The sequence below is a fragment of the Giraffa tippelskirchi genome, chromosome 7 (genome assembly GCF_054371585.1).
Source record: "Giraffa tippelskirchi isolate mGirTip1 chromosome 7, T2T-mGirTip1v1.2.pri, whole genome shotgun sequence".
In the NCBI taxonomy this organism is placed as follows: domain Eukaryota; kingdom Metazoa; phylum Chordata; class Mammalia; order Artiodactyla; family Giraffidae; genus Giraffa; species Giraffa tippelskirchi.
Window position 1 is genome coordinate 22,863,685 of NC_137281.1, and position 27,601 is coordinate 22,891,285.

General features: G+C 50.7%; 2 protein-coding genes and 1 long non-coding RNA gene across 9 annotated transcripts in view; 1 reads left to right on the forward strand and 2 right to left on the reverse strand.

The window, feature by feature from the left end:
- Nucleotides 1–72: 72 nt before the first annotated feature.
- On the forward strand, nucleotides 73–17,460 carry DHX38 (DEAH-box helicase 38). Its single transcript, XM_081512566.1, has 27 exons — nucleotides 73–210; nucleotides 2,306–2,647; nucleotides 3,008–3,195; nucleotides 3,887–3,991; nucleotides 4,436–4,583; nucleotides 4,686–4,804; nucleotides 4,922–4,998; nucleotides 5,449–5,604; nucleotides 6,129–6,290; nucleotides 6,490–6,597; nucleotides 6,948–7,060; nucleotides 8,535–8,672; nucleotides 9,028–9,214; nucleotides 9,359–9,544; nucleotides 9,899–10,039; nucleotides 10,378–10,488; nucleotides 10,579–10,695; nucleotides 10,872–10,979; nucleotides 11,369–11,481; nucleotides 12,186–12,394; nucleotides 12,488–12,642; nucleotides 13,045–13,200; nucleotides 13,299–13,433; nucleotides 13,637–13,762; nucleotides 14,285–14,380; nucleotides 15,754–15,875; nucleotides 16,950–17,460. Exons 2-27 carry the CDS (start codon nucleotides 2,325–2,327, stop codon nucleotides 17,032–17,034), a joined length of 3,684 nt encoding a protein of 1,227 aa, XP_081368692.1. The 5' UTR covers nucleotides 73–210; nucleotides 2,306–2,324; the 3' UTR covers nucleotides 17,035–17,460.
- LOC145514582 (uncharacterized) lies at nucleotides 11,951–16,538 on the reverse strand. Its single transcript, XR_014060252.1, has 2 exons — nucleotides 15,533–16,538; nucleotides 11,951–14,567 (listed from the first exon to the last, which is right to left on the reverse strand). It is a non-coding gene; the product is annotated as an uncharacterized LOC145514582 (long non-coding RNA).
- PMFBP1 (polyamine modulated factor 1 binding protein 1) overlaps nucleotides 17,357–27,601 on the reverse strand; it is a 443,606-nt gene continuing 433,361 nt past the window's right edge. For 4 of the 7 annotated variants that reach the window (XM_081512569.1, XM_081512568.1, XM_081512573.1 and 1 more), the window contains 8 exons: nucleotides 27,329–27,466; nucleotides 24,885–25,049; nucleotides 23,947–24,114; nucleotides 23,458–23,625; nucleotides 22,523–22,626; nucleotides 21,954–22,028; nucleotides 20,470–20,708; nucleotides 19,526–19,775 (listed from right to left, as the gene is read on the reverse strand). In XM_081512569.1, coding sequence (XP_081368695.1) covers nucleotides 19,759–19,775; nucleotides 20,470–20,708; nucleotides 21,954–22,028; nucleotides 22,523–22,626; nucleotides 23,458–23,625; nucleotides 23,947–24,114; nucleotides 24,885–25,049; nucleotides 27,329–27,466 — 1,074 coding nt within the window. In that variant the 3' untranslated portion in view covers nucleotides 19,526–19,758. Of the gene's footprint in view, nucleotides 17,399–19,525; nucleotides 19,776–20,469; nucleotides 20,709–21,953; nucleotides 22,029–22,522; nucleotides 22,627–23,457; nucleotides 23,626–23,946; nucleotides 24,115–24,884; nucleotides 25,050–27,328; nucleotides 27,467–27,601 lie in introns of those variants that run through there. The other 3 variants (XM_081512567.1, XM_081512571.1, XM_081512570.1) reach the window with 1 other exon arrangement.

Consider the following 27,601-nt stretch of genomic DNA (forward strand, 5'->3'; position numbering starts at 1 on the left):
GCGTTCTGTGTCGCACTGGGAACGAGAGTTTTCCGGGCTGCTCTCGATGGTATCTTCGGATGGATAGAAGGAGACGCGCAAAGTATTATGGGACAATAATGGCCGCTTTCGTGGAGCTGATTTTGGCTCTCAAAGCGGTCTGAGCGAGGAGTGGCGGCGCCAGCGCCCCAGAATCCCGGACAGCAGGTCCTGAGAGTCAGGCTTGGTGAGGTGAGTGTCCCTTTTTCCTTTTCGACCTTTTCTTCGCCAATTGTGGCAGCTCCAAGAGGCGGATCTCGGCCTCTGGCTCAAGTTCGGGCCCGGGCTTTAAAGTCTTATCCCTGTCACCCAACTTGCCTTACTCACTGTAGGAATGCTGCGCAGGTTCTGCCGGCCCCGGCCTTTCTCCTTGATCAGGTCAGATCGTGCACACTGACGCAGCCTCCCAGAGGTCCAGGGATGCTGGCCGGGAGTCACCCCGCCCACGTCCTTAGACCTTCTCGTTAGCCCACTCCCAGATGGACACCGAGCCCAGAAGGGCTCTTTTCGTTTTCTTTTTCTCTGTCACAGTGGTATCTCTACCAGGCGATAAATTTTAATAAAATGTCAACTCCAAAGAGATCGGGATTTTTGTTTTGGGTTCTTATCTCTAATGCCCAGAACAAGCGATTGGCTTACTGAAGGCACTCGGTAATTGTTGAGTGAATGTATGCAGTTTCTTTCTTCATTATTTTTCTTGTACCTCTGTGGCTTCTTTGCCACTAATCCTTTTTCAGAAGACAAGACTTAAACTTCTTAGTTTTCTCAGCCACTAGTTGTCCTGTTTGTCAGACTCCTTTTCCTGTGCTGCTTGGCACCTTTCTTTGCTGTCTCTAGAGATTTCTGGCTCCCTGGTTCCTTTAATCCGTTTAAAATTATTTATTCCTCAAATGTTTATTTTGCTAGGCACCGGGCATAGCAATCAACAAGACAGACAAGATTCTCCTACATAAAAGGATGTTCTAGGGGTATATTTTCTAGTTCAGACTACTGAGCAGAGCATGTATATCTTACCTTCTCTTGTATTTCCTCCCATGAGTACAGATGTCACTAAGAGTTAGCTTTCCCATTTCTCTTCTGTGTGATGGCATTTTCCAAAATGTGGCTCTTGTTTCTGTGTCCATATTGTGTGTTCAGTCTGTTTGGCTATATTTTTCTATAGAAGTGTGTATGTTAATTAGAGCTGCCTGAAACATTCTGGGTTCTGGTGGTTCCCTTGATAGTTCTTTGCTTCACTGACTTGTTGGAATGAGGGAAATTATTCAAGCACAAAATGGGATATATTTATAAGCAGATGGTGTGTAGTGGGAGGTAAAGAGGAATTTGTTATGAGTTGAGTGCCAGGAAATCTTATAGTCACCTAAATACTTTTCAGAAACACAATTTCCTAGCCTGGTGATTCTCATCCAGTTTTTTTTTTGGTGAACTTGAATTGTTGTTAAACAGATTTCGACTGCTGTGAGTTAATTGTTCTCTACAAAACAAAACTGGCCCAGAAAACTCATTTAAGAATGGATCACATGGATGGTAGCCTTATATCTCAACAACCCTACTCTACTGTATCTGTAGTTTAAAGGAGTAGAGAGTAGGAAGAACTTGTGTAAAAAATGGTGAGGAACCCAATCAGCACCCAAGAGCACAGCAAGTGAAATAATGTAACAATGATGTTTATGTAACTGTTTGTGGTTCCAGAGTGAGTGCTTTCACATATACTTTCTTGTTTGATACTCACAGTAACTTCATGGATTTGATAGAGCAAAAAGTACTTCCATTTTTCAGGTATAGAAATTATGCCTAACCAAAGATTAAGATTAATATCTATTTGCTTACGATCATACAGGTAGAAAGTGTTGAGAGGGTTCTAACTGAGATTTCTGAATTCAGATCTAGTGTTTTCCCTATACTCCCTTTAGAGATGCCGTCCTGCTCTAGTAAGTGCTCCTTAGTGAGGTCTGTTCTTGTCTGAATGATACCCTCTTGGATCTTGGTGTGTGTGTGTGTGTGTGTGTGTGTGTCTGTGTGTGTGTGTGTGTGTGTGTGTGTGCACATATGTGTGTGTTTATCTATTTCTGATATGTGTTGGGTGGAAATAGAAAGATCTTTTAAGATTAAGATTGTCAATGAGTTGATGGACAGGTCTTGCCAAGAGGTAACTAAAGGAATTCAGGTCTTGAGGGGGAGGTCAGCCCCCCCCCATATTCATATATTTACAGTTATTTTGGGATGTAGTGGATCCAAGTCTTTTCCCTTCTTATATCTGATAGCAAATGGTTTGTTTTCCTTGCAGAGAAATCCTGGAACCTGTCATGGAGGACACCAGCGAGGATGCCTCGATCCATCGATTGGAAGGCACTGATGTGGACTCTCAGGTTGGCGGTCTTATTTTTAAGACCAAAAGTGCAGCTAGTGAACAGCATGTCTTCAAGGCCCCTGCACCCCGCCCTTCATTGCTGGGACTGGACTTGTTGGCTTCCCTGAAGAGGAAGGAGAGAGAGGAGAAGGATGATGGCGAGGACAAGAAGAAGTCCAGAATCTCTTCGTACAAGGACTGGGAAGAGAGCAAGGATGACCAGAGGGATGCTGAGGCAGAAGACAGTGATCAGGCTGGCCGAAGTGGCCGAAAAGACAGGTAAAAGCCTTTGGGTGGATTGCCCGAGAGGGAATGAAAATAGAGGCCAGAAAATAATGTCTCATGTTTATCTCTCAGTTTTCTTATTGGATATTTAAGACTTAATTTTTACCAGGATTCTATAACATTGAGGCTAGGTAGGAATTGGTATTTTTTTTCAGATTTTGGGGAAACTGTCAAAAGCAACTAAAGAGCAGATGATGGGGGTTAGAAATACTTACGGTTGTCGCCATATGCAAGCCTGCCGTACCAGGGAGATAAAGTGGAAGAGACCAGGTTGCTTGTTTGGCATGGCCACAGGTTTGGGGCAGATTTTTCTTCTCTGGCTGAGCCCTTCACCAGCTGCCCTCCGTGTTGCAGGCATTACCGATCAGCCCGGGTGGAGACTCCATCCCATCCTGGTGGTGTGAGCGAAGAGTTTTGGGAACGCAGTCGGCAGAGAGAGCGGGAGCGGCGGGAGCATGGCGTCTATGCCTCGTCCAAAGAAGAAAAGGATCGGAAGAAGGAGAGGTCACGGGATCGAGACTGTGACCGCAAGAGAGACAGAGGTAAACTGCCCAGCAGAGTTCCTAGTGCCTGCTAAGCACCTGAAGTAACACATTGGCCTTTTTGCTGTTGTGGGAGTTTTTATAATGCCCGTTAATTAGGGAGATCCATTTTCATGTCAGCCTGGTGGTACTGGGTATTTGACCCTGTTGGTATTGGGACAAGCGGGCACAAGTGGACAGTCTAAGAAAAGAACTGTTACTTGCAACATAGCTACTTTGCTTGAGTGTGTGGTTCTTTGCGCTTTATCTTGAAAATTGGTTTTAAAGGTGATAGTGGGTAATATGTTGGAGAAACCAGTTGACAGTAGTGTTGTGAGAGAGAAAGGACAGTGCTGTGGAGCACAGCTAGACATAAGGTCCAGCACTGGCTTTCCTTGGTAATGTTTTGAGTTCTGTGGCTTGTGGACTTGTAAATACTAAATAATTATTCAGGATAGACTTGTAACTATTCTTTTTTGAATTCTTGCAGGAAAATAACTGTTACTGTGAGTTTGAAACTTTGTAGCCAGTAACTAATTTTTGCCCTATGAAAGAATGGGGATATGTGAGATTCAGGAGCCCCTGGATCGCATTAGAGCAGTGAGGTTGCTCCTGTGAGTGAGTGGGGAGGTCTGTCCTTTCTCTTGGGTGAAGATGGGTGGAAGTTAGGACGGGCTCCTGTTTTCTAAGCTCTGCCGGTGACTCCCGACAGATGAGCGTGACAGAAGCAGGCACAGCGGCAGATCGGAGAGAGATGGAGGGTCAGAGCGCAGCAGCAGAAGAAACGAACCCGAGAGCCCCCGACACCGGCCTAAAGGTAGTCCGAGCTTGCTCATGGTGGTTTGTAAGAGCCACGTATATGAGAGGCAGGGTGAGTGACTCCCATCCTCAGTGGAACTGGGTCGGAGTTCCTGATTCCACCATGAATGACTTGGAATACTTGGTTGATTCAGTTGGGAAGGCCATGGACTTCTCTGGAAACTGATATGCTCCCTTAATGTGACTTGCCAGTTTGCTGAGTGACCAGTTTTCCAAATGGTAGGAAAGAATAGAGAGCTGGAGGTGGGGAGTAGGGGGAGTGAGAGTGGAGTAGGGGCAGGAGACGGGTTGATTACAAAGAAATACGTATATTCAATAGAGATATGTTTGCAGAGACAAATTTATAAGTAGAAGAAATTTGGTGAACTGATTTTCCCCTAATGTCTCTAGCACCATGTCTGGGTTAAAGTAAATGCTGAACTTCACGTCTTTTGTGGCCCAGATGCTGCCACCCCTTCTCGGTCTACCTGGGAGGAGGAGGACAGTGGCTATGGCTCCTCGAGGCGCTCACAGTGGGAATCGCCCTCCCCCACGCCTTCCTATCGGGATTCCGAGCGGAGTCATCGACCGTCTAGTCGAGACAGGGACAGGTGATGTTCTGCGTGCATGACTGGGGCTGGGTGGGCAGATGGTGGCTGGGAACACGTCTCAGCTTAGTGACTGTTTAGTGAAGCTGGTTTTATGTTTCCTAGGTCTGTGAGGAGCAGGTACTCAGACGACACCCCTCTGCCAACCCCATCCTACAAATACAACGAGTGGGCCGATGACAGAAAACACCTGGGGTCCACCCCACGTCTGTCCAGGGGCCGAGGTAAGACGGGGTGAAAGTGGGAGGGTGAGACACTCCTCCCGGGGTGGCTGGTCTGTGTGAGGCCACTGGGGACAATCTGGGGCCTTACACACCGACCTGCTACGTGTTCTCCCACAGGAAGACGTGAGGATGGCGAAGAAGGAATTTCATTTGACACAGAAGAGGAACGGCAGCAGTGGGAGGATGACCAGAGGGTAAGAAATACATCTCCAAGTGACTGAATGAGGCGTGGTGGCCGTCTTTCAATGAGTGGGTGACAGGGCTGTCAGAGTACAGGGGCCACGGGCGACAACGCTGGTGAAACCGGACTGTGTCAGGAGTACTGAGATACGTTCAGTCCTGAAGCCCTGGAGTCCTTTTCCAGGCATAGGCTCCCTGGTGAAACTTCTCACCAAGAGCGGGTCAGACCTAACTTCTATGTGCTGGCGCCACTGTGTGGTAAACCTAAGAGGTGCCATCATGGTGGCCTGGGCTGCAAACCGTGCTTCTCCTGTAGGCAGCTGACTCTCCAGCAGGGTGGCCTCTCCTGAGTTGTTCCACTGCACCGGTGACTTCTTGCCAAACATCTCCTCTCTTTCTGTCTCTGTCTTGCACGTACGCTCACTCTGTTCCCTGTTCTCACGGCTCTATCTCGCGTACTACAGCAAGCCGACCGGGATTGGTACATGATGGACGAGGGGTACGATGAGTTCCACAACCCCCTGGCCTACTCCTCCGAGGACTACGTGAGGAGGCGGGAGCAGCACCTGCACAAGCAGAAGCAGAAGCGCATCTCGGCTCAGCGGAGACAGATCAATGAGGTGAGGCTGCCTGTGGGAGGCAGAGCGGGCTCCGCCGGAGTAGTAGCAGGTCACGGCCCAGCCAACAGCACGGCTCTTCTCCCCATGGCTGAAGTCCCAGAAGGAGCGATACCCCTGGAAGTGGAGGGGTGGGTGGGGAACTTTTCAGTAGGTTGGGGGAGAAAAAACCCAAATCCCAACTTTGCTCTTTGGCAGTGCTTCCTGGAGGAAGCTGTTGATGGGAGCTGAGAGGGTGGGCTTGGTTCTGTGTCCTCTGTGTCTCTGAGTGGAACTGGGGGACGGCCACTCTGTGCATCCATGTAGAGGTTCTGGTTTAGACATAAAAGGTGGCTTCTGGGAAAATGGGCTGCAAGTGATTTGGGATCAGGGACTCTTCCGTCTTAAGGAGCTGCAGGGTCCAGAGACTGGTGACATCCCCATGGCCCTTCTCTTGGGATCTGCTGCGTGGCCTCGTCTGGGCCCTTTCAGGACGACTTCGCATGGCTGCAGTCTGAACGTGGCCTCCTCCCGTTGTGTCCTCACAGGATAACGAGCGCTGGGAGACCAACCGCATGCTCACCAGCGGGGTGGTGCACCGGCTGGAGGTGGACGAGGACTTCGAGGAGGACAGCGCGGCCAAGGTGCACCTGATGGTGCACAACCTGGTGCCTCCCTTTCTAGATGGGCGCATCGTCTTCACCAAGCAGGTGGGGTCCTCTGTGGTCAGAGAGGAGAATGCTCAGAGAAAGCCACAGTGGGAAAAGACAGAGAAGGAGAGGAAAAGGCCCCGTCATGACAGGGGTGGGGTGGCAGCCCTTCCTTTACCAGGGCCGTTACGAAGCGGACCTTCGTGTTGAGTTTTAATGGTCAGTGTGGAATTTCTCCTTTTTCCTCAACCTCCTGCAGCCGGAGCCTGTGATTCCAGTCAAGGACGCCACTTCAGACTTGGCCATTATTGCTCGGAAAGGCAGTCAAACAGTGCGGAAACACAGGGAGCAAAAGGAGCGCAAAAAGGTTGGTTTCTGGTCATCTGGGGCCTGAGAATCTCTGAGTGTTTTTTTTTTTTTTGTCTTCTTTTTAAGGAGCATGTTGTATCTCGCAGGTAGGGTTCCTTTGGCAGTTAGAGGAAACTCACAGAGCAAGCGTCAGCCCCTGGGGGAGGGCACTGTGTTCCTCCTGCAGGGCTCAGTTAAGATGGTGCAGGGCTGGGGTCTCGGGAACTTCAGAGGGAAGGTGGGAGGAGGGCCTGGCTCGGTGCCGCCACTGACTGTGGGAACTTACTGCTGCTGGAGGAAGCCTGTTGTCAGATGGGATTGATTTTCCATCACGGGATAGAGCAGACTGACTTTCCGTGTCTTTTTCAGGCTCAACACAAACACTGGGAATTGGCTGGAACCAAACTGGGAGATATAATGGGCGTCAAAAAAGAAGAAGAGCCGGATAAATCTCTGACTGAAGATGGGAAAGTGGACTACAGGTAGGAGTCTCGCGGCAGCCAGCGCCTCTGAAGACGGGCTTTAAGGGGACCGATATGACTTGTCACTCACTAATATGAGTATGACGTCACTTGGGAGTCTGTGGTCCCCTCCTCCTGGTCTGTCTTCAACTTTCTCGAGATAATATCCCAACTGCCTCCACTGCCACCATAGGCGCTTCCTCTGTGCTGAGCAGCACCACACGCCTCACAGATACTTGGTCGTTGGATTCTCATGGCAGTCCCGTGGTACAGGTGTAATCTTTCCCATTTTTCATGTGAGGATGACGCAGCCCAGGGAGGTTAAGTAACTTGTTGAGGTTGCCCAGCTGGTAAATGGTGTGGAGTGAGGATCCCACACCCAGACGGTCTAGCTTAGGAGCCTGTGCTCTTAGCTGCTCTGCTAGAGAGCCTTTTAGATGTTTGGTATGGGAACATGTGCTTTGCCCCCTTAGATTTTAGTTCAGTCTAAGGAAGAAACTGTTTTTAACAGAGGTTTGAAAATAGAAAGGGTTGTCCTCTCAGCTAGAGCCTCCCCGTTCATAGAGGTGTTGAAGCCAATGTTGGATGACCGCTTGTTGAGCTTCCCTCATCGTGTAGGTGGCTGAACTCAGATGTCCCATCTGAAGCTCATCCTTTGAACACTCTAAAGTCCTTCCAAACCGTTGTCTCAGTTAATGATTCTCTGTACCACTGTGGGAAATGAGAAGCTGGTGCTGTTGATGAGCCTTGTTGGTCTCTAGTTAGTTTAATCCTGTCGGTATTGTGTTTTAGCTGACCAGGAGGGACTGGGGTATTAGAAACAGGAAGCTGACAGGGCACAGCCTCAATCTGATGGAGGAAAAGTCTCGTGGGGAAGGGGTGGGTGGAGACTGTAGGCTTACGTAGGTAAGGTGGGACTGGGACCTCTTTGCTGTGCGGCCTGGGGATGTACATGTGTAGGACACTTCAGTGCTTTTAGTGGAAGATGTCGGTAACATCAAGTAGGGCTGTTCTCCCAGTTCTTTGAAGCTAAAGCTTTACAGACTCTGCTGTCCTGCTGAGAGGCAGGAGGGAGTCTGACCTGGGTCGTGACTGTTACCACGACTCCTCCTTCCAGCCCTTTAAGTGTGGTGCTGAGATTGCCCAAGGTTGTTCTGTATGAGGTATGGCCTGTGCACTTCAGCTCCTCGTCTGGGTGGACTCTTCCAGGGCAGAGGATTTGCACACTTGCTGATCTGCAGCTCTTCTGAGCCCTCCGCAGGTGTCTGTCCCAAGGGTGTTGAGCAGGTTTTGGATGATGGATGCTCAGACAGCAGTGTGGTCCTTTAGGCTGGAGGAGATGAGCAGCAGCTGGCAGCCCTCACATCTCAAAGATTCGCTGCATGTTAGGAGCAATTCTCACTTCTGGGCATAGGAAGCAGGGCAGTAGCCCAGTCAGGGGGGAAGATGCGGGAGACCGTGCAGGGCACTTAAGCTGCGTGTGGTGTGTTCTCAGGACAGAGCAGAAGTTTGCCGACCACATGAAGAAGAAGAGTGAGGCCAGCAGCGAGTTTGCCAAGAAGAAGTCAATTCTGGAGCAGAGGCAGTACCTGCCCATCTTCGCCGTGCAGCAGGAACTCCTCACGATCATCAGGTGACTCCCCAGCCTGGGGATGGGACCCCAGTAGTGGGTCAGGTGTCCTGTGCATGCTCCGTGGCTCTTTTTCTTTGGGGTATGACATTAGGTGGAGAAGGGAAAGGGGTTTTTTTCCCCCTCTCCTGAGTGCCCCGGGCTACTCTGCTTGAAATGAGCAACATTGCCTCATGAAACAGCATGGCACTTGTTTCAACCTTACCGTCTTTTAGACTTTGCAGGGGATTTCAGTATGAGACTGTTTTCCCAGGGAAATCCTCCTTTCTGAGCAAGCACGCTCCTTGGATAGCTACAGGTAGGGCTGGAGGTAGCCTTCCACTCGTGCTAATTCACCAGTCTCTTCTCCCCCTTGCAGAGACAACAGCATCGTGATCGTGGTTGGGGAGACAGGGAGTGGGAAGACCACGCAGCTGACCCAGTACTTGCATGAAGACGGCTACACGGACTATGGGATGATCGGATGCACCCAGCCCCGCCGTGTGGCCGCCATGTCGGTGGCCAAGAGAGTCAGTGAAGAGATGGGGGGGAACCTCGGTGAAGAGGTGAGTGGGCCCGAGGGCTGAGCTGTGTCCTTCATTCCTGTGGCTTCTGTCACTTGAACTGATCCGCTGAGGCCTAGACCCAGCTCAGGGTGCGCAGCGGTGCATGGGTGCCCGGAGCCCCTGAGCCATCTCTCTGGCCTCCAGGTGGGTTACGCCATCCGCTTTGAAGACTGCACTTCAGAAAGCACCTTGATCAAGTACATGACTGACGGCATCCTGCTGAGAGAGTCCCTGCGGGAAGCGGACCTGGATCACTACAGCGCCATCATCATGGACGAGGCCCATGAGCGCTCCCTCAACACCGACGTGCTCTTCGGGCTGCTCCGGGAGGTGATGGCTGCGGGTCCGGGCCTCTGTGCCTGTGGGGCTGGGAGTCAGTGACGAGACGTCTGGGGTCTAGCCCGGGGAAGCTTAGGGGGCCTCTGATAGGCCAGAGTTGCCCCAAGGCCTCTGACTGCCCGGTTCAGACCAGATGGTGGTTCACTCTGTTCTAGCTCAGCTGAGTGACTCGTGGTTCTCCTGGCTGTGGCTCCGTGATTCAGCCTATAGGACTATTACAAATCTAACGAGCCACTCGTCAGCTCGGGCTTCTGTTTCACTTGATAGTGATGCTGATGAGACTGGAGGGCAGAAGCCAGGGGTTCCAAACCCGTGGGGAAGCCTCTGAATGACTTCTTCTCTTAGGTGGTGGCTCGGCGCTCAGACCTGAAGCTCATTGTCACGTCAGCCACCATGGACGCAGAGAAATTTGCCTCCTTTTTTGGGAACGTCCCCATCTTCCACATCCCTGGTCGTACCTTCCCTGTGGACATTCTCTTCAGCAAGGTACCCAGGCCCTTTTTTTTTTTAACTGACCCCAACCTCAGATGAAGAGCTGGGTGGGGTGCATAGGGTGGGGTACTGAGTGGGGAAAGGTTCTGTGGGCACCATGGGAGCCCACGGCTCTTGGGCTTGGAGGTGAAGGACTGTACTCTGGGGAGATTTGGTTTAATTGTTTCTTTGGACTGGAGGTGTGGGACCCAGAGAGGGCTATAAGGCCCATCTGCAGGTGCATGACCCCGAGAGTCCGCCCAGCTCTGGCCCCAGACGAGGGACTGGGCCGCTGGTTCCCAGAGGGGGCTTGGCCTACATACCCTCTGATGGTGCCCCTGGCTGGCTTGCAGACCCCGCAGGAAGACTACGTGGAGGCTGCAGTGAAGCAGTCTCTGCAGGTGCATCTGTCGGGAGCCCCTGGGGACATCCTCATCTTCATGCCCGGCCAAGAGGACATTGAGGTGCGTGCCTCGGTCATGACCTTGGTGAGCGGGTGGGTCCTTGGTGAGGATCGGGAGCCCTGGTGTGTGACGGTTCTTTTCTGCCCTCAGGTGACCTCAGATCAGATTGTGGAGCATCTAGAAGAACTGGAGAACGCGCCCGCCTTGGCCGTGCTGCCCATCTATTCCCAGCTGCCCTCTGACCTCCAGGCCAAGATCTTCCAGAAGGTGAGACGGCAAGAGTGTCTGGTTTGGGTCCCCACCTTGGGACCCTCCCAGACTCCCCCCAGAAGGGCGAGAGGGTGTTACTTTCCTGGCACAGGTGGGGGGCGCTCTTCTCCTTGTGGGGTCTCTCCTACCTGCTGGCCTGCAGCCTTCCCTCCCTGTGTGTCATCTGACTCCAGGCTCCGGATGGCGTCCGGAAGTGTATCGTCGCCACCAACATTGCTGAGACCTCCCTGACCGTCGACGGCATCATGTTTGTTATCGATTCCGGTTATTGTAAGTTAAAGGTAAGAGGAGACACAGGCACTGGGGCCCTGGGCCTTCACGCAGGCTCACCTGGCCTAGGAGGTGGGAAGGCAGGCCCTGGGTCCTTGGGCCTTGAATAACGGTTGCTTGTGGAAGTGGAGGTGGTGGTTTGAGTGCTGATTTTTGCCATGTTCCTGATTCATCCAATCCTTGTGATAACTCAGGGTGGACAGTTTAACTTGATAGAAGTTGCGGAGCTGGTGATGAGGGGAAATTTCTTGAGGTTCCTAACTCCAGAAGATGGCTGCCTGCATCACTGAGACATTTCACTCTGTAGTGTGTAGCAGCCAAGGGTTTTCTTTGTCTCAAGGCTGCCTTCCCTTTATCCCCTCACTCTGTCCTTAATCAAGTCTTTGCTGCCCCCTCCTAGGTCTTCAACCCCCGGATTGGCATGGATGCTCTGCAGATCTACCCTATCAGCCAGGCCAATGCCAACCAGCGGTCGGGACGAGCCGGCAGGACGGGCCCAGGTCAGTGTTTCAGGTAGGAGCGCTGTGCTTGCCTGCTTTCCAGGGTGGGAGCCCAGGCTGGGGCGGGCAGGATTGGCCTTCGTTCCTGCAGAGGGGTGATCCCTGAGGCTGGGGACCAGTGGTGGGGTTGCCACTTGTTGGTTCTCTCGTCACGTGCTGCTGAGTGGAAAAAGTCACCTTACCATGCAGCCCTGAGGTCCGAGTGGGCTTGTGTTTCAGGCGGATGTATGTTGAACGTCCGTGCAGTGGATGACCAGTATTACAGTGTGCCTCTCCTTAGAGAATAAATGTGAACAAATTATATCACTGGTTCTTTTTTTTACTTCCCTAATTATTCTCTTTTTTTGTTCTGACTTAAAAATAATAGAAATTTAGAAAACACAGAAAAATATAAAGAAATTATAACCCAGCCATAATTCTCGTCCCGAGCTCAATGGTTCCAAAAATGAAACAATTATATAAGAGACTCCAGCAGAAGGGTAAATTGGCAGGACTGAGTTTTAAATAGGTGGAGATTTGTGATTGTAAGAGACAAGGGGAGTTGGGGGAAGAAATGAGGCCTTCTCCTCCCTACCTGTGGCTCTCATCAGCACTGGCTGTTCCGGCTGCACGAGCCCACGGTGCTGGTGAGCTCACCTAGGCAGCTGGGCACGTTCTAGGGACTCAGCTGGGCAGCCTGGTGGCAGGTGTGGCAGCACTGGGTCTTCTCTCTGGCAGACTCTATACCCAGAGCGCCTACAAGAACGAGCTCCTGACCACCACGGTGCCCGAGATCCAGCGGACCAACCTGGCCAACGTGGTGCTGCTGCTCAAATCCCTGGGGGTGCAGGACCTGCTGCAGTTCCACTTCATGGACCCACCCCCGGAGGACAACATGCTCAACTCCATGTACCAGCTCTGGATCCTCGGGGCCCTGGACAACACAGGTGTTGGGCAGGGCCCCGTGGGCTCTGGGGCCTGGGCACTCCATCTTATAGCAGTGTGTCCGCTGACTGTCTGGCTCCGCTCCTCTCCCTCAGGTGGTCTGACCTCGACAGGGCGGCTGATGGTGGAGTTCCCGCTGGATCCGGCCCTGTCCAAGATGCTCATCGTGTCCTGTGACATGGGCTGCAGCTCCGAGATCCTGCTCATTGTCTCCATGCTCTCGGTCCCGGCCATCTTCTACAGGCCCAAGGTGGGAGGCGCTCCCCGGCTCCTGTCCTCCCAGGGGTCTCGGGAGGGTATGGGCTGGAGGGAGGTTGAGAGAGGGGAGAGGGTCCCCCGTTGTGAAGATGGAATGGAGGGGGTGGAACCGGAGTTTCCGAAGAGGGATTTTACTGTGTTAACGTTAAGCAGGCTGGGGCAGGGGAAGGGGTGGGCTAGATTCGTGGTTCTCAGGGAGTGTTTTGCAAGAGCCTGTTTTTCTAGGATGGTTGTGCCTGAGCCCTCACATCTTAGAATAAATACTTTGTTATAAACGAATTTTGTTTTTGCTATATTGTCCGGCACCACATCGATGTGTTTTAAGTTGGGGGTGGGTAGGTGACAGCCTGAGACAGCTCTGCTCAGCGGCCTGGACTCCCCTTTCCCTTCCCAGGGCCGAGAGGAGGAGAGCGATCAAATCCGGGAGAAGTTCGCAGTCCCTGAGAGTGACCACCTGAGCTACCTGAACGTCTATCTGCAGTGGAAGAACAACAATTACTCCACCATCTGGTGTAACGATCATTTCATCCATGCCAAGGCCATGCGGAAGGTGAGTCTGTGGCCCGGATAAGCAGAATGTTGGGAGGCGGGGTGGGCTGTAGGGGAAGAAAGGGGTGCTCCATCCCTGACACCTGCGTCCCGCTCCAGGTCCGGGAGGTGCGGGCTCAGCTCAAGGACATCATGGTGCAGCAGCGGATGAGCCTGGCCTCGTGCGGCACTGACTGGGACATCGTCAGGAAGTGCATCTGTGCCGCCTATTTCCACCAGGCAGCCAAGCTCAAGGTGAGCCCAGAGGAGCCCAGTGGAACTGTGGCCCCTTCCTGGCCTGACACTGTCCGAGCGCAGAGTTCTCCTTTCTCACTGTACAGTCCTGCAGATCTGGGTTTCCCCGGGAAGCTGGTGTCAAGGCAGCATTGAGGGGTGGGGGAGCTGCCCAGATGTGCAGTGTTTTGCTGAGGCAGCCACCTGTTTGGTCTCTTCCCTAGGGAATTGGGGAGTATGTGAACATCCGGACAGGCATGCCCTGCCACCTGCACCCTACCAGCTCCCTCTTTGGAATGGGCTACACCCCAGACTACATCGTGTATCACGAGTTGGTCATGACCACCAAGGTGAGTGTTTTCCAAGGCAGCTGGTGTGACGTCGGCCCACTTGGCTGGGCCAGGCCTTTGTAACCATTTGCTGCCTTCTGGGATGAGCTCTGAGCTTGGAGGACTTGGGGCCACAGGTGCTGCTCTGAGGGGAATTGAGGTCGGTTTCCAATTGGGGATTTGGGGAAGTTCATACACAGTTAATTAACCTCTAGGTTCCAGTAGCCTCGGTTATGCCAGTGCGACTGTTTTCTGCTTGTTGCCTGGGACAAGCAGCCCCTTTGGGTGTTGTTAGAAGGGTTTTCTGAGGGGCTGGGCCTGTTCTGTTGGACACTGGAGGGCTTTCTCCCAAGCGTGGAGGATTTTGGATGGGAGAAGGGATTAGAATGCCAGTGTCTGTGGCTTTTCCTTGCCTTTCTCAGCCTGGCAGGGCTGGGGGTAGGGCCCTGCCCGTGAGGATCCTAGTTATGGAACTGCTCCGGGAGGGACAGCTCAAAGCAGTGGTCTGTCCGTGACCCTCGCCTGGTGGCCCTTCTGCCGCAGGAGTACATGCAGTGTGTGACTGCCGTGGACGGAGAGTGGCTGGCAGAGCTGGGCCCCATGTTCTACAGCGTGAAACAGGCTGGGAAGTCTCGGCAGGTAAGGGTCCTGCGCTTTCCTGTGGTCGGTCTGTTTGCCTCTGGGATCCGTTCTTCCCCCTCAGCTTGGTATTAAAGACACGTCATCATCTGGCTTCCCCTTCTCTGTCAGACATAAGAGCTGTGATCCAGGCAGGCTGGTCTGTCTCACTTCCTCCCACCCACTCTGTTTGCTTGGTCTTCTAAGCCTTGAAAAACAAACCAAAAAAACCCTTTTTGTTGAAAAGTCCAAATATCTGTGAAAGTGGACAAAAACAGTATAAGGAGTCACAGATTCCTCACCTAGCTTCTGTAATTATCAACATTCTGCCCAACCTCATTTCTCTTATTCCCATCCTGCTCTGTACACAATGATCTTTTTCCTGGAATATCTTAAAGCATATTTCAGACATTGTGGTTTTTCACTCAAATACTTGAATAGGTGTTTCTAAAAAGACTTTCAAAAATTAAAACATAACCTCCACGCCAACATCACTCAACAAAAGTAATCCTTAATATCGCCAAAGTCTCCAGTTCTTAGTCATATTTCCCTTTTTATTTCAAAGATAATTTTTTATAATTGCTTTGCTTGAATTAGGATCCAGACGTTGGAATCTGTCATTATATATATTAAGTCTTTTATTCTAGAACCAGCTCTGCCCCCTCTCATTTTTATAGCATTGACTAACTGGGAAAACAGGTTGGTCATCTTGTGGAATGTTCCATGTTGTTTTGGGTTAATTGGTTCCTCAGAATGTTTAACTTGTGCCTCTATCCCATGTGTTTTCTGTAAACTAGTCATTAATCTAAAGTCTTCGTTAGATTCAGGTTCAGCTCTTTGGAGTAGGAATGTATAAATGCATGTGTTGCTGTGAACCTCCTTTTAGGTTCTGTCAGGAGGCACATATGGTCTCTGGTCCCCCTTTTGATGACACTAAGGGTGCTCAGTGGTTCCACTTGATCCCTCCCTTATAAGTTCTCTACCTACTTCTCAGTCTCCTGACAGTCTCAGTGTCCACTGGTGGCCACCACCAGGATCCATTATTTAAGGTTACATAAGATCATAGACCTTTGCTTTCCCATGTCTGTCCTCTCCACTTAGATGTTGTGTCTTCCCTATTTCCCTTATGTCCTAGGATGGTTGTGAACTTGGTAGGAGCATGTAAGCACTTACCAGGTTGAAAGAGGGCTGAGGCGTGATAGGGTTAGGACTCAGTCCTCCAATGTGTGTCTTGGCTCAGTGAGAGAAGCAGGCCTCGGCCCTGGTGTTGTGTGGTCCTGTCTCTGGGAGCTGGTGCAGGCTACACCGCGCCTGGCTGGCAGCAGGGGGGTGGGTGCACGGCAGGCCGCCTCACCACTGGTCCCCAGTGACCCCAGGACCTCTCCCTTCTCTAGGAGAACCGCCGACGGGCCAAAGAGGAAGCGTCTGCCATGGAGGAGGAGATGGCACTGGCTGAGGAGCAGCTGCGGGCCCGGCGGCAGGAGCAGGAAAAGCGCAGCCCGCTGGGCAGCGTCAGGTGAGCTCGGCCTCAGGACCCGGGCTGGGAGGGAGCCCGCTGGCTGTACCCACCAGCCCCCAAGTGAGGCCGTGATTTAAGAGAAGTTAAACATGCAGAGGTGAATCGGTGACAGGTTGACTGTGGTCACATGGAGGAATTCTGGACACACTTTCAAGGGGTTGTGATCCGGCTGCAACTCCTGGCATTGTTAAGTTATTGTGGGGCCCGAGGTGGGCTGGAGCGCAGAGTGGGTCTCACAGCCTCACCAGCAAGCTAGGGCTTGGGCATCATGGTGGAGAGGTGAGGCGGGGAGATTCGTCGGCCCCTGGTGTCTGGAGTTGGGTCAGACCCCACAGGTGAAGGGCACAGTCCTGGCAAGACCCCCCTTAGAGCCTCAGTCACCACCTGCAAGCTGGGGGGTACCCAGGGTCACCCTGATTTCTCACCAAGTTGTTACAAATTTGGGGATCCCCACTGTGGTGCCCAAGGCCAAGGGAAACTCCAAGGGTCTAGAGATTACCTCCAGGATATGGGCACAAAGCCCCGCCTCAGCTGGAGTGGCAGCCTGCTGAGGCGGGAGGGAGACCTCCTCCAAGGCTCACCTGTTGTTGTTCAGTCAGACACTCACTTGTGTCTGACTCTGCGACCCCATCTGACTCTGTAGCCTGCCGGGCCCCCCTGTCCATGGGATTCTCTAGGCACAAATACTGGAGTGGGTTGCCATTTCCTTCTCCAGGGGATCTTCCCCACCCAGGGATCAAACCTAAGTCTCCTGAATTGCAGGCAGATTCATTACTGCTGAGCCACCAGGGAAGCCTATAGCTCACCTAGGGAGTATGAAAGGATTTGTTAATAAAGCTATCTCACCGAGTGTCTCAGTGGATATAAGAAAGAAGGCCCATCTCATTCTGCTCCCAGTCACAGATAGGGAAGGCAAAGGGAGTGGAAGTAGGTTAGGGAAGAAGACCCTGCAGCCCCAGAGCCTGCTCACATACAGGTAAAAACGGCCGGGCTTCAAGCTCCTCATTCTACTGTGTGTCCTGGTCAAAGTGAGCTGCAGTGTGATTCCTAATCCCTCTTCTGTGTCTCCAGGTCTACGAAGATCTACACTCCTGGTCGGAAGGAGCAGGGAGAACCCATGACCCCCCGCCGCACGCCAGCCCGCTTTGGGCTCTGAGCCGAGGCTGTCCCTGCAGGGGAGGGGAGCCAGGTGTTGAGTCCCGAGCCCCATGGCTGGAGCGTCCCGGCCTATCGACAAACCCTCTTAACCCACGCCCAGGCCACTTTGACAAAATACCTGCATACAGCTTTCATCTGTGTACATCATGGCCCTGGGGGCCCCTGCTGAGGCCAGGCTCTGCCATGGAGGAGGCTAGAGTTCCTTGGTGCATGCGCGGGGCCGCAGAGCGGCTGCCGGGACCACAAGAGGTGGCCGGACCCACCGAATCCAAATACGTTGTCCCAGGACACTTGGTGTATCAATGACATGACTGTGACTATGCTTTTTTAAAAAGTTCTTGTGTAAAACAGCACAATAAGACCTAGAGGGAATTATAATTTGGTTATAATTCAGGATTTGGAAATAAATTTATTGTTTGTAAAATGTTATTGTATTTCTGATGGTTCTCTTCCCCTCACTGCCCTGAATCACACGCTAGAGAACAGGCAAGCCCTGCGTGACTTTCCTTGGATGGGGCCTCCTAGAACCTGAGCTCGTCCTTGTGTCTGTTCTCCAGGCAGTGCCTGGAGGGGTCGGTGGGGCGGGACCCAGCTGACAGGAAGGAGGACGGCCTGGAGTACCAGCACCGGGTGGGCCAGGCTCTCGGGTGCTTGGTTGCCCCTAAGGCTGGTGAGCAAGGCTGGCCCCAGTGGCTAGGTGTGGGAGGAAGGCTAGCAGCCACCCACCCTCTGTCCCCCATGGTTCAGCTGGCTGTCCTATTGCTCAAAATGGCAGAAGTTTCTAACTTTATGATAGTATTATGTATTGATGGAAAATAGCGTAAGATGTTGCTTATGGATTTTCATGTAAAAGGTGATCCCTACACTGGAATCTCGAGTCTTTTCTTGTGTTAGGCAGCCTCAGCAGTGTGCAGAGGTGATGGTTTGTGTATCTGACCCTTTGGATCACCACCAGACGAGCCCATAACTCCTGTCTCATACTGCATTTCCAGTATTTGCCCTTCCTAGGTCCTAGCAGGGGCATCCTATATGACAGAGTGCTTCTATCAGCAGAGCATTTTCTTGGCTTTAGTTTATCTGGGGAGGAAGGCAAGATATTAAAGAATTGCTGGACTTCCTTGGTGGTTCAGTGGTTAAGAACCTGCCTGCCAGTGCAGGGGACACAGTTTCAATCTCTGCTCTGGGAAGATTCCACATTCCACAGGGCAACTGAGCCATCGCTCTAGAGCCTGTGCTCTGCAACGGAGTGTAGCCTCTGCTTGCTGCAACTAGGGAAAGCCCGTGCCCAGCAATGGAGACCCAGCACCCAGCATCGAAGACCCAGCGCAGCCAAATAATAAAATCATAAAAATCTTTTGAGAACTGCTACCAACTAGTGGGTTTCTTCCTTCATTTTTCCTCTCCCCTCACCCAGAAATGCAAGCTCTTTGATTTCTTTCTCTTACTTTACCTTTGGCTATTATTATTTCTCTCAATTTTCTAATTTTGATCCCTTGGTTGGGAAGATTCCCTGGAGAAAGGATAGGCTACCCACTCCAGTATTCTTGGGTTTCCCTGGTGGTTCAAGACAGTAAAGAATCTGCCTGCAATATGGGAGACCTGGGTTTGAGACCTGTGTTGGAAAGATCCCCTGGAGAAGGGAATGGCAACTCACTCCAGTATTCTGGCCTAGAGATTTCCAAGGACAGAGAAGCCTGGTGGGCTACATACAGCCCATGGGGTCACAAAGAGTCAGACACGACTGAGCGACTTTCATATTAATATTTCTCTCAATTTTCTATAGACTAGAAATATAAATTCTAGACATGTACTCAATTTAACAAAATCCAACCACAATAAAATAGGTTAGCTGTCCTTGGAGTTTGTTATAACTGGAATTTTACTTGTACTGAGCTGGCTGGGGAAAAAAACAAAACTGTTAAAAGGAATATGGCGGCCAGCGAGAAAGTAGATGACCATTCCTCCCTCCTCCATTTGAAAAGTGCATAATTTATTTCTCTTCCTCTCTTTTGGATCTCAGGATTACTTTTCTTTTTGAAGTTTTTAAGTATTTTTTTTCTTCTTAAATTCCAGAGATTAAAGGAATAAAAAAGGAACGAATTATCTCTTGTTGGTTTAAAGACTAATCCAGACAATCCAGAAGCTTGCTTTGGGAATTACAGTCCCCCTACATACATAGCTCAGCTGGTAAAGAATCCACTTGCAATGCAGGGGACCCCGGTTCGATCCCTGGGTTGGGAAGATCCCCTGGAGAAGGGAACGGCTACCCACTCCAATATTCTGGCCTGGCGAATTCCATGGACAGAAGAACCTGGAGGGCTACAGTCCATGGGGTCACAAAAAGTCAGACACGACTGAGTAACTTTCACTACATATGTGAAAGAGAGCTCTTGTTTTTTTAGAATGCAGAGAAAATGGGGATGAGCACACTGCTGGGGACTTGAGTGGGCACAAGTGTCTGCAAGACGCTGAGAGCTCACTGAGACGTCTGTGTTCATGTCTTTATTTTAGAATTTGGGCCTGGAGAGGGTATAATATGGTTCCAAGGCTCACTCTGCAGCAGGAAGTGGACAAAACTCAATAAAACGTTAGCATCTTGCAGAATAGCCTGGGACCTTGACATATTCCCATTAGAGCTGGTCCAAGTCAAGAGAGAGGGATGGGAACTCACTGTCCTCTGAAAAACATGCGTGGAAATGATGCTCAGGGCAAGGCGCTGATTCTAGCAAAATGAGGAACCTGAGGGAACAGGGAAGAAATGACAGTCTTGATTTGAGAAGAAATTAATGAGGTGATTCCTTAAGGAGTAGTCCTGTGGTGGGGCAGCTCTGTTGCATGTGACTCCTTCCCTGGGAGGGGGGAACCATGGAGTCTAGAGGTGGCAAAAAATGTAGCCTGGGACCCAGGCTGTGCAGGGGACACCAGGGCTTCTTGGGAGGTTTCCAGAACACATTACAGGAGAAAGATGCCTGTTATGTCTGTCCCCCTCTTGTCTCCACACTTCCCAAAAGAGACTGGGTCTGGGAAGGGATAGGTCTGAGATAGGAGGCACCTGGGTCATCATCAAAGCATCTTAGATCAGAATGAGCCTTAATTCATTCACCTCCTCCCTTTACAGAAGAGAAAACAGTGATCTCTGTTTCAGAGTGTGTGTGAAGTCGCTTCAGTCATGTTTGACTCTGTGCGACCCTGTGGACTGTAGCCCGCCAGGCTCCTCTGTCCATGGGATTCTCTGGGCAAGAATATTGGAGTGGGTTGCCATTTCCTTCTCCACTGGTCCAGAGTAACTAAGCAAAAGATCATTTCCCATCCACTTCTTTGAATTTCCAATCTAGTGATCTCTTGAAAAATAATATCATGCTTTTTTGGGGGGGGGGGTACTCACTGGACTAAGACAACGTCATAGTAAGTAGCAGAAGCGTGGTGGACATACCTGAGCAGTGGGGTATCCCGACAAACTTGGTGATGTCCATCCTTTGGCTCACATCCTGGGTTATCCCCCTCCAGCCCAAGGTATCATACACATTCCCCCTGACTATGGGGTCTGTTTTGCTTTGGCATAGGGCTTTGGCATACACCCTCGAGGGCCCAGCTTTCAGCTTCTTCTCCTCTATTTCATGCTTTAGCTTCTTGTTTTCCTTTTGGAGATGGAGCATCACATTGTGGAAGTGGCTGGGGAAGGAGAGGGAAGGACAGGTGGGTGTCTGGTCGGCTTCAGCCCTGTGGACACCCAATCCCTTCCAGAGCTAGGGCTCTCATGCCTTCTGTGGAAATGGAGGCCTGTGTGCATCCCCTGGAAGAAGCCCAGGTCTGGGGTTGGGGTGGACCCAGAGCCAGCACTCCTGACCCACGGTGTCATGTCAGCTCTGGGCTGGCTTTCTTAACTGTTAGATGGGGACAACTCAGCCTTATCTGCCTTCTGGGGCTCATATAAAAATCCAGTTTGATAAATAATAGAAATTTGACTCAAAGAGCCAGAAGAGCCAGAAGGACTCGGGCTGTGTGTCCTCCGTTTCTCGTGGCCATGCCTTGGAAACATCTGTACTCAGTTCTGATGCCAAAGCCCAAGTTCTCTCGCTTCCCTCAGCTGAAAGGTTGAGAGCACAGGGGATCCTGGCTCTGTTGAGAGCTTGGGCAAATTACTTGTCCCCACTTTACGGATGCAATGGCAGCTTCATGTAGGTGAGCGGAAAGGTAACTGAGCATAACCCTGTGGCTCAATAAATGGCAACTGCTAATACTAACAGCCTCATTTCTCCAAAACCAGTGTTGAGGGCAGTGGGTGACAGGGGCTTTGGATTCAGGCCTCCCATGTTGGGATTCTGACTCTGCTGCTTACCAGTCATGAGACCACGGGCTAGGTATGTAGCCTGAATTTCTCCCTTTCTATATCCATAAATGTGGATTATAAGTGCACTGTGCATGTGAGGTCTATAAAGATTAAATAAATGAATACATGTAAAGCACTTAGAACAGTGCCTCATATATGGAAGCAACAAATATTAATTGAGCTCTTGTTATGAAGATTAAAAGATGGTGTTCCTTTTATGAGGGAAGGACTGCTCCCCTCGTAGAGAAGTCCCTTCTATGTTCTATGTCCTTCACTTGGAGAGCTCTCTGTTACCACAGCTTAGCCACTACCCTAACTAGTACAGTCTGCTTTTCAGTTCCTGTTTCCTTCTCAGCATTCTGAGAACTGTGGAAGGTGACAGAGATGGACACAGAGACTATTAAACCTCTTTTTAGTCGTTGGTGAGGGGACTGAGGCCCAAAGAGGTCAAGTGGTGTGTCAAGAGGTCACACAGACACAGATTCAGGACTCGGGGTCCTTCTGCACACATCCAGGAATCCCTGGTTCCTGGCTGACTCTTCTCCTTGGGGGCCAAGCTGCAGCCAGGGTGGCATGGGATGACTTACTCCTTTTCACCAGTCAGCTTGGCGATATATTTGACCTGTTCCCGGAGCTTGTTTCCTAGTTTCTCATTGGCGATCCTATAATAAAATTCACAGAAGAGAAAGAGTTTCCTAGACCTCTGTGAGCAAGAGCGCAAGTTGGCTGAAAAGGGTGTTCTTGGCAAGGCCTCTGCTGGGTCCAGACCCCCGCTCTCCACTCATCCCTCAGTCCCCAGAGCTAAAGCTTTCCTTGTAACTGGCAATGAAGAGGACTCGCTATACTTCCATGGAAAACCACTGTGGTCCCAAGGGTGTTCAAGGGATCCAGGCAATGAAAGGCAGTAAAGTCTGTTGCCAGACTGGGAAGAGGAAGTATCCCTTCTGTCAGGGAACTGCTCCATTTCTGGGTGGATGGGCTTTCTGAACCTGCCTGAAGGGTTGAGGCCCTTTCATCTTATTCCTAACCTTTGGGCTAGGCTGAGACTGGATCAGCCTCCCAAGAGGGCTCTGTGTATGTGTGTGTGACACTATTCTTTAGCACATGTGTGATTCCAGCCCTCAGAACCCTGCTTTACAGTTTTTTCCTCACTTACTTCTGCTCTTTTGCCCATTGCTCCACGTTGGACATAATCTGATCATTCTCTCGGTGCATCCTGCGGTTGTCTTTGGGCGCAGACCGCTGGGGCAGGCAACAGGGCTTTGGCACAAGAAGTAAATGAGACAGTAAGGGGAGGGAGCGCAGACCTATCACCTCCCCACTCCTAAATCAGGCCTCCTCTCTTCCTGGGAGAGGAGACGGTGACTCTGCCGTCCAACCCTGAGGCCGAGTTGGAACTAATGCAGCAGGACTTCTCCTCCAGCAGTATACTGTCACAAAGGTGATTTCTCTGAGCAGATACCACTTATGCTAGAGACAGAGTAGGCTTGTACCTTTATAATAATGATTTTCAGGGTATCAAAGTGACTTATTCTAAAAAAGCAGTATATCAAACCTTTTAAAAAACAGATGGCAGAAAAAATATCAGGTAGGAAGAGATGTTTTTTTTTTTCCTCCAATTTGAGCAAAGGCCTGTAGTCACCCTGAGATATGTGGCAGCCTCCTGCTATGGACTTCATGGCTCAGAGAGCTGTGCATGCCCACAGAGCTCTCAGCCGATTCTGAGGGGTCAGAAGGGGCTCGCTCTGGAGGGGGATGGACCAGTGATTACCTAAGTCAGGGGGCTGCCGGTGTACCTGACAGGGAGATGGCACTCTCTCTCCTCTGGATTGGGACCTTTGTTCTGCTCAATATCTTTATCAATAAAGTCACAGGAAGATGGTCGGGTTGAGATAGCAGCTGTGGGCCTTGAACACCCAGACCCTGCTTTGGTACTGAATGAGAAAAATGTCCTTTCCTTGCTCCCAGGCACTCCTGCCCCCAGCCCCACCCAAGGGTGTCTGTCATCCCATCTGTGGTCCTGGGATGTTCTTGGGGGTGGATTGTGGATGTTCTTGGGGGAGGAAGTGATCAGAAGTCGAAGGCGCCCACCTCCTTCTCGTCCGCCAGGAGGTTCTCTTTCAGGGCGCACATTTCCTCCTGGAATGCCCTGAGCTGCTCCTCTTTAGCAGCCAGCATCTTGAGGTCGCACTGGTGCTGCTTCTGCCACTGCAGCACCTGGTTGCTCATATCCTCCAGCTTTTTGTCGAAGGCTTGCACCTGCTCGGGAGCACACAGTGAGGAGGGAGACCCCGGCCTGCCACCCAGATCCTGAGTACTCTCAACAAAGCGGGAGGGGCCTTTCTCTGGGAGATTCGCTGGGAGTATTTATTTCCGGCGGCCAGCAGAGGGCGACCCTGCTCTGATTCGTTGCCACCTTCCAGAAACCTGCGGAGCCCAGCAAAACGGAGGGAGTCCAGCAAAAGGGAGCGAGCCCGTTAATCAAAGGGTAGCTCAGGGCGAAGTGTACAGCTCTGGGTGCAAGAAGTGACCCTGGGGCCCTGGACAGGACTGCAGCCTGAGCCTTTGGCTGCTCCTCACCTCTAGCTCACTCTGCTGCTGGAAGCCCTGTAGTTTTTTTAACTCCCCATTCAGCTTTTTCATCCTCTCTTCATAGGCAATGATTTCTTCTTCCAGCTGAAGTTTCCTGTCTTGGGTCTGTGTCAGGCTCCGGTGCAGATTCTTTGTCTCTGAGGTCGAATGATTGAGCTTTGATAAAGACAAAGGTGTGGGGCGGGGGGTGGAGAGTGGCTGTCATTGTGCTTGGGCCCTCTCTGCCGAGACCTGAATGGGAAAGGGTTCTATGTCCCCCATCCTCTTCTCCCCAGGGTGGCAAAGACACCCGGTCACCTTGCTTAGTGTCCCAGAGAGGGGTGAGAAGTGACAATGGTCAGTCTTCTGCATCTCCCCTTTTGCTCTCCCACTTCCTCTCTTTCCATTCTATGAACTGATCAGCCAGGGGTGATCAGCACAGGGGTGGGGTGTGAATTTCCCTGAAAACCCAGGTATTGGGAAAACCTTGCCCCGAGTCACCCATAGGCAGAAAGACTTGCTTAATTTGGGCTCTATCTCCTTCTTCTCCAAAGCCTCACTAAGAAGAAGCAGGTCTTCTCTGGACAGACATCCCTGCCAACGCAAGGGCTTGCAAATGGCCTTGGTGACAGCCGGTCATGCAGGAAATCGACTCCTGTACCTCTCATGCTACTGGGGAAACTCAGATATTAAACAGCCCTGGAATGGGTGGTGCTGTTGGTAAAGACTCTGCCTGCCAACGCAGGAGACTTAGGAGACCCGGGTTCGATCCCTGGGTTGGGAAGATCCCCTGGAGAAGGACATGGCAACCCACTCCAGTATTCTTGCCTAGAGAATCCCATGCACTGAGAAACCTGGCAGGCTACAGTCCATAGGATTGCACAGAGTCAGACATGACTGAAGTGACATAGCACACATCTCTTAGGAGATGAGAGGGTGTAGCCCACCTTCTCCAGGGCTTGTGTGAGGTCGTCCTGGCAGCAGGCTGACTTCCGGCATAACTCCTCATAGACGTCCTTACTGACCATGGTCTGGAGGTACTGCTTCTCTTTCTCCCCAGCCTTGTCCAGCTGAATCTTCAGACTCGCTATGGTCTCCTTCTGAGAGGTTATCTTTAGGGTAGGGGAACATCACTGTCAGGGTTCATGGCCATAGAGGCATTCAAAGAAGATAAACAAGCACCGGTCTCTCTCCTCTCTGCACCAGCTTGCCAAGCAGTCTGTGATAATGCCCACTTCCCCTCACCGTTGTAAGAGGAAAAGCTGCTTTCTCAGGCTTTTTTGCACTCCTCTCCCCAAACTTCCTTTCTATTAATTGTTAGCACATCCCCCCAATACAAGGAATATTGGACGCACTGGGCCCTGATGTGGCAAGCACGTGAAAAGTCTCTTTCACAGACTCCACAGCTTCGATGCATGCCAACTAAGCATGTGTCCTACATTTGTAACTGGATGGTTTCTGTTAACAGCTAATTGTTTTGTGGTTAGAGTTAGGATTAGGGTTAACCTGGAATTCAGTTCTAGGTTAGAAACATGATGCAACATTTCAGTTGTGTGCATTATGTCCCAATTCCTGACATAATCCATTAGACCTAATGCACCATGAATGCAGGACTGTTTTTGCTTTCTTCATCACTGTGTCCCCATTACCCAGAGCTTAGGGCATGGCACACTAAATAGGTGCTCACTAAATATACCAAATGATTTGTTTAGACAGAATGAAATATTGCATTGGGCAATAGTAGGGATGAACTGAACATGTAGTTCTGACAGAGTGTGTTTAAAATTGAAGTATGGACTACTGATGAAAGGAAATGCAGTTTAGAATACAAAACTAAGCCTCTTTCTAAGGGTTGTTGCCAGTGACTCAAAAGGCCTATTATATGTGGGGGGTGTGTTAAGAAACAGAGCGTGCTTACACACACCCAGACCCCTCTGGATTCCCATCAAAGGAATTCTGAAATTAGTGCTGCAGGTTGCACATTTACATAACTAACTTTCTTTTGGCAAATGTGATAACATATGTACTAAGTCGCCTCAGTCATGTCTGACTCTTTGTGACCCCATGGACTGTAGCCCGCCAGGCTTCTCAGTCCATGGGATTCTCCAGGCAAGAATACTGGAGTGGGTTGCTGTTACCTCCTCCAGGGGATCTTTCCCAACCCAGGGATCGAACCTGCGTCTCTTATGTCTCCTGCATTGGCAGGCAGGTTCTTTACCACTCGCACCACTTGTGAAGCCCAGATGTGATAACAGGCCTATATTAAATATTTAGGCAGTATTCCTTATATCAAGAGCAGTTCCTTGGGGATTTGCGTGATTCAGACCTCAAGTCTGGATCACACTAGAGGAGAGACAAAACTCCAGAAACATCAGTGCCTCAGACCTCTGCTGTTTAAGATGGCAGCCGTTAGTCACATGAGACTATTGACATTTAAAGGAGACTAAAATTGGTGAATATTAAGCTCATAAATTCAGTTCCTCAGTCCTACTAAGCCATATTTCAAGCACTCAATAGCCACATATGGCTAGTGCATGTAGTATCAAGTAACTCTAATATAGAACTTTTCCATCATCACAGAAAGTTCTACTGGGTAGTGCTATTCTTACACTTAGAATAGTCATAGTATTTTAAGGTGAACTTTTTTGTTTATTATGAAGGAATCAGAGCTGCTTGGTCTCTCATTTATAATTCAGGAGACCATCTAATAAAGATGCTGTATTTTTTTCTTGGCCGGAAATGTGGAGTATTGCCATTCATGATGAAGAGAAAAAAGAGGTTTGGTGCGACAGCCAGATGATCCAGGTTCAAACACTGCTCCATCTCATCACATACTAATTAGTCAGTTTGAGCCTCAGCCTTTCTCTCCTCTGTAAACCAGCAGAGGGAAGCCATGTCAAGGACTTAAGTAGATAGTCAATCAGTGATGACTGAATGTGAGCAAAGTGCCTCACATACATTAGACACCAGTGACTCCTTTTTATCTTCAATTCATGTAATGAAATAGAACCAAGTCCCCTTCCGCCTCATTTTTTTGTGCTTTGGGACTATTTCTGGAAGTGTCCCCTAGCAAATTGCTCCCAAACAATGTGTTCCCCCAACTCTGGTCTAAAAGGCAACTCTGGAAAACTTGATGCCAAGGCACAGATGGTTTGGGGCTTCACCAGATATTAAGACCTTTCACAAGTGGAAGAGATCCTTCTCAGCCAGCAGGTGGGTGATGGAGGCATACCCCACTTCAGGAGAGAAGTGGGGCCTCAGGCACCCCAGAATGCTCATGGACTAGGCAGTTAGTGGCATTTCTGTGATGCAGAAGAGCTGGGTGCCAACTTAAGGGTCAAAAGTCACAGAGCTCAAATTTCTCACCCCCTTGGGGTTTCTGTGTACTCACCTTATTAGTCAGCTCCTCGTTGATTTGCTGGGTGCTGTTTTGTTTGCAGAGAGAGGTGTCCAGTTGTAGACTAAATTGCTTTACCTGTGATTTGAGGTTATCATTCTCCTCCTCCATCTTTCTCAGATTCTCCTTGGACTGCTCCCGGATTAAGGAACAACACCCAGAATGGGGGCGTTACTTCAGACACCCGAAGAAGCCCCTCCTCCTCTGCCCTTAGGCACAGCTCTGCGCTGTGCCTGGTGTATCTCAGGCCTTCTCTCTCCCCCTCAC

What these genes read in the sequence shown, in the direction of transcription:
- DHX38 (XM_081512566.1), top strand. Translation starts at nt 2,325, where the DNA reads ATGGAGGACACCAGCGAGGATGCCTCGATCCATCGATTGGAAGGCACT. An exon ending in TCTAGTCGAGACAGGGACAG is followed by an intron (nt 4,584 to 4,685) that starts GTGATGTTCTGC and finishes TATGTTTCCTAG; the next exon opens with GTCTGTGAGGAGCAGGTACT. An exon ending in GGCCCAGGTCAGTGTTTCAG is followed by an intron (nt 11,482 to 12,185) that starts GTAGGAGCGCTG and finishes TCTCTCTGGCAG; the next exon opens with ACTCTATACCCAGAGCGCCT.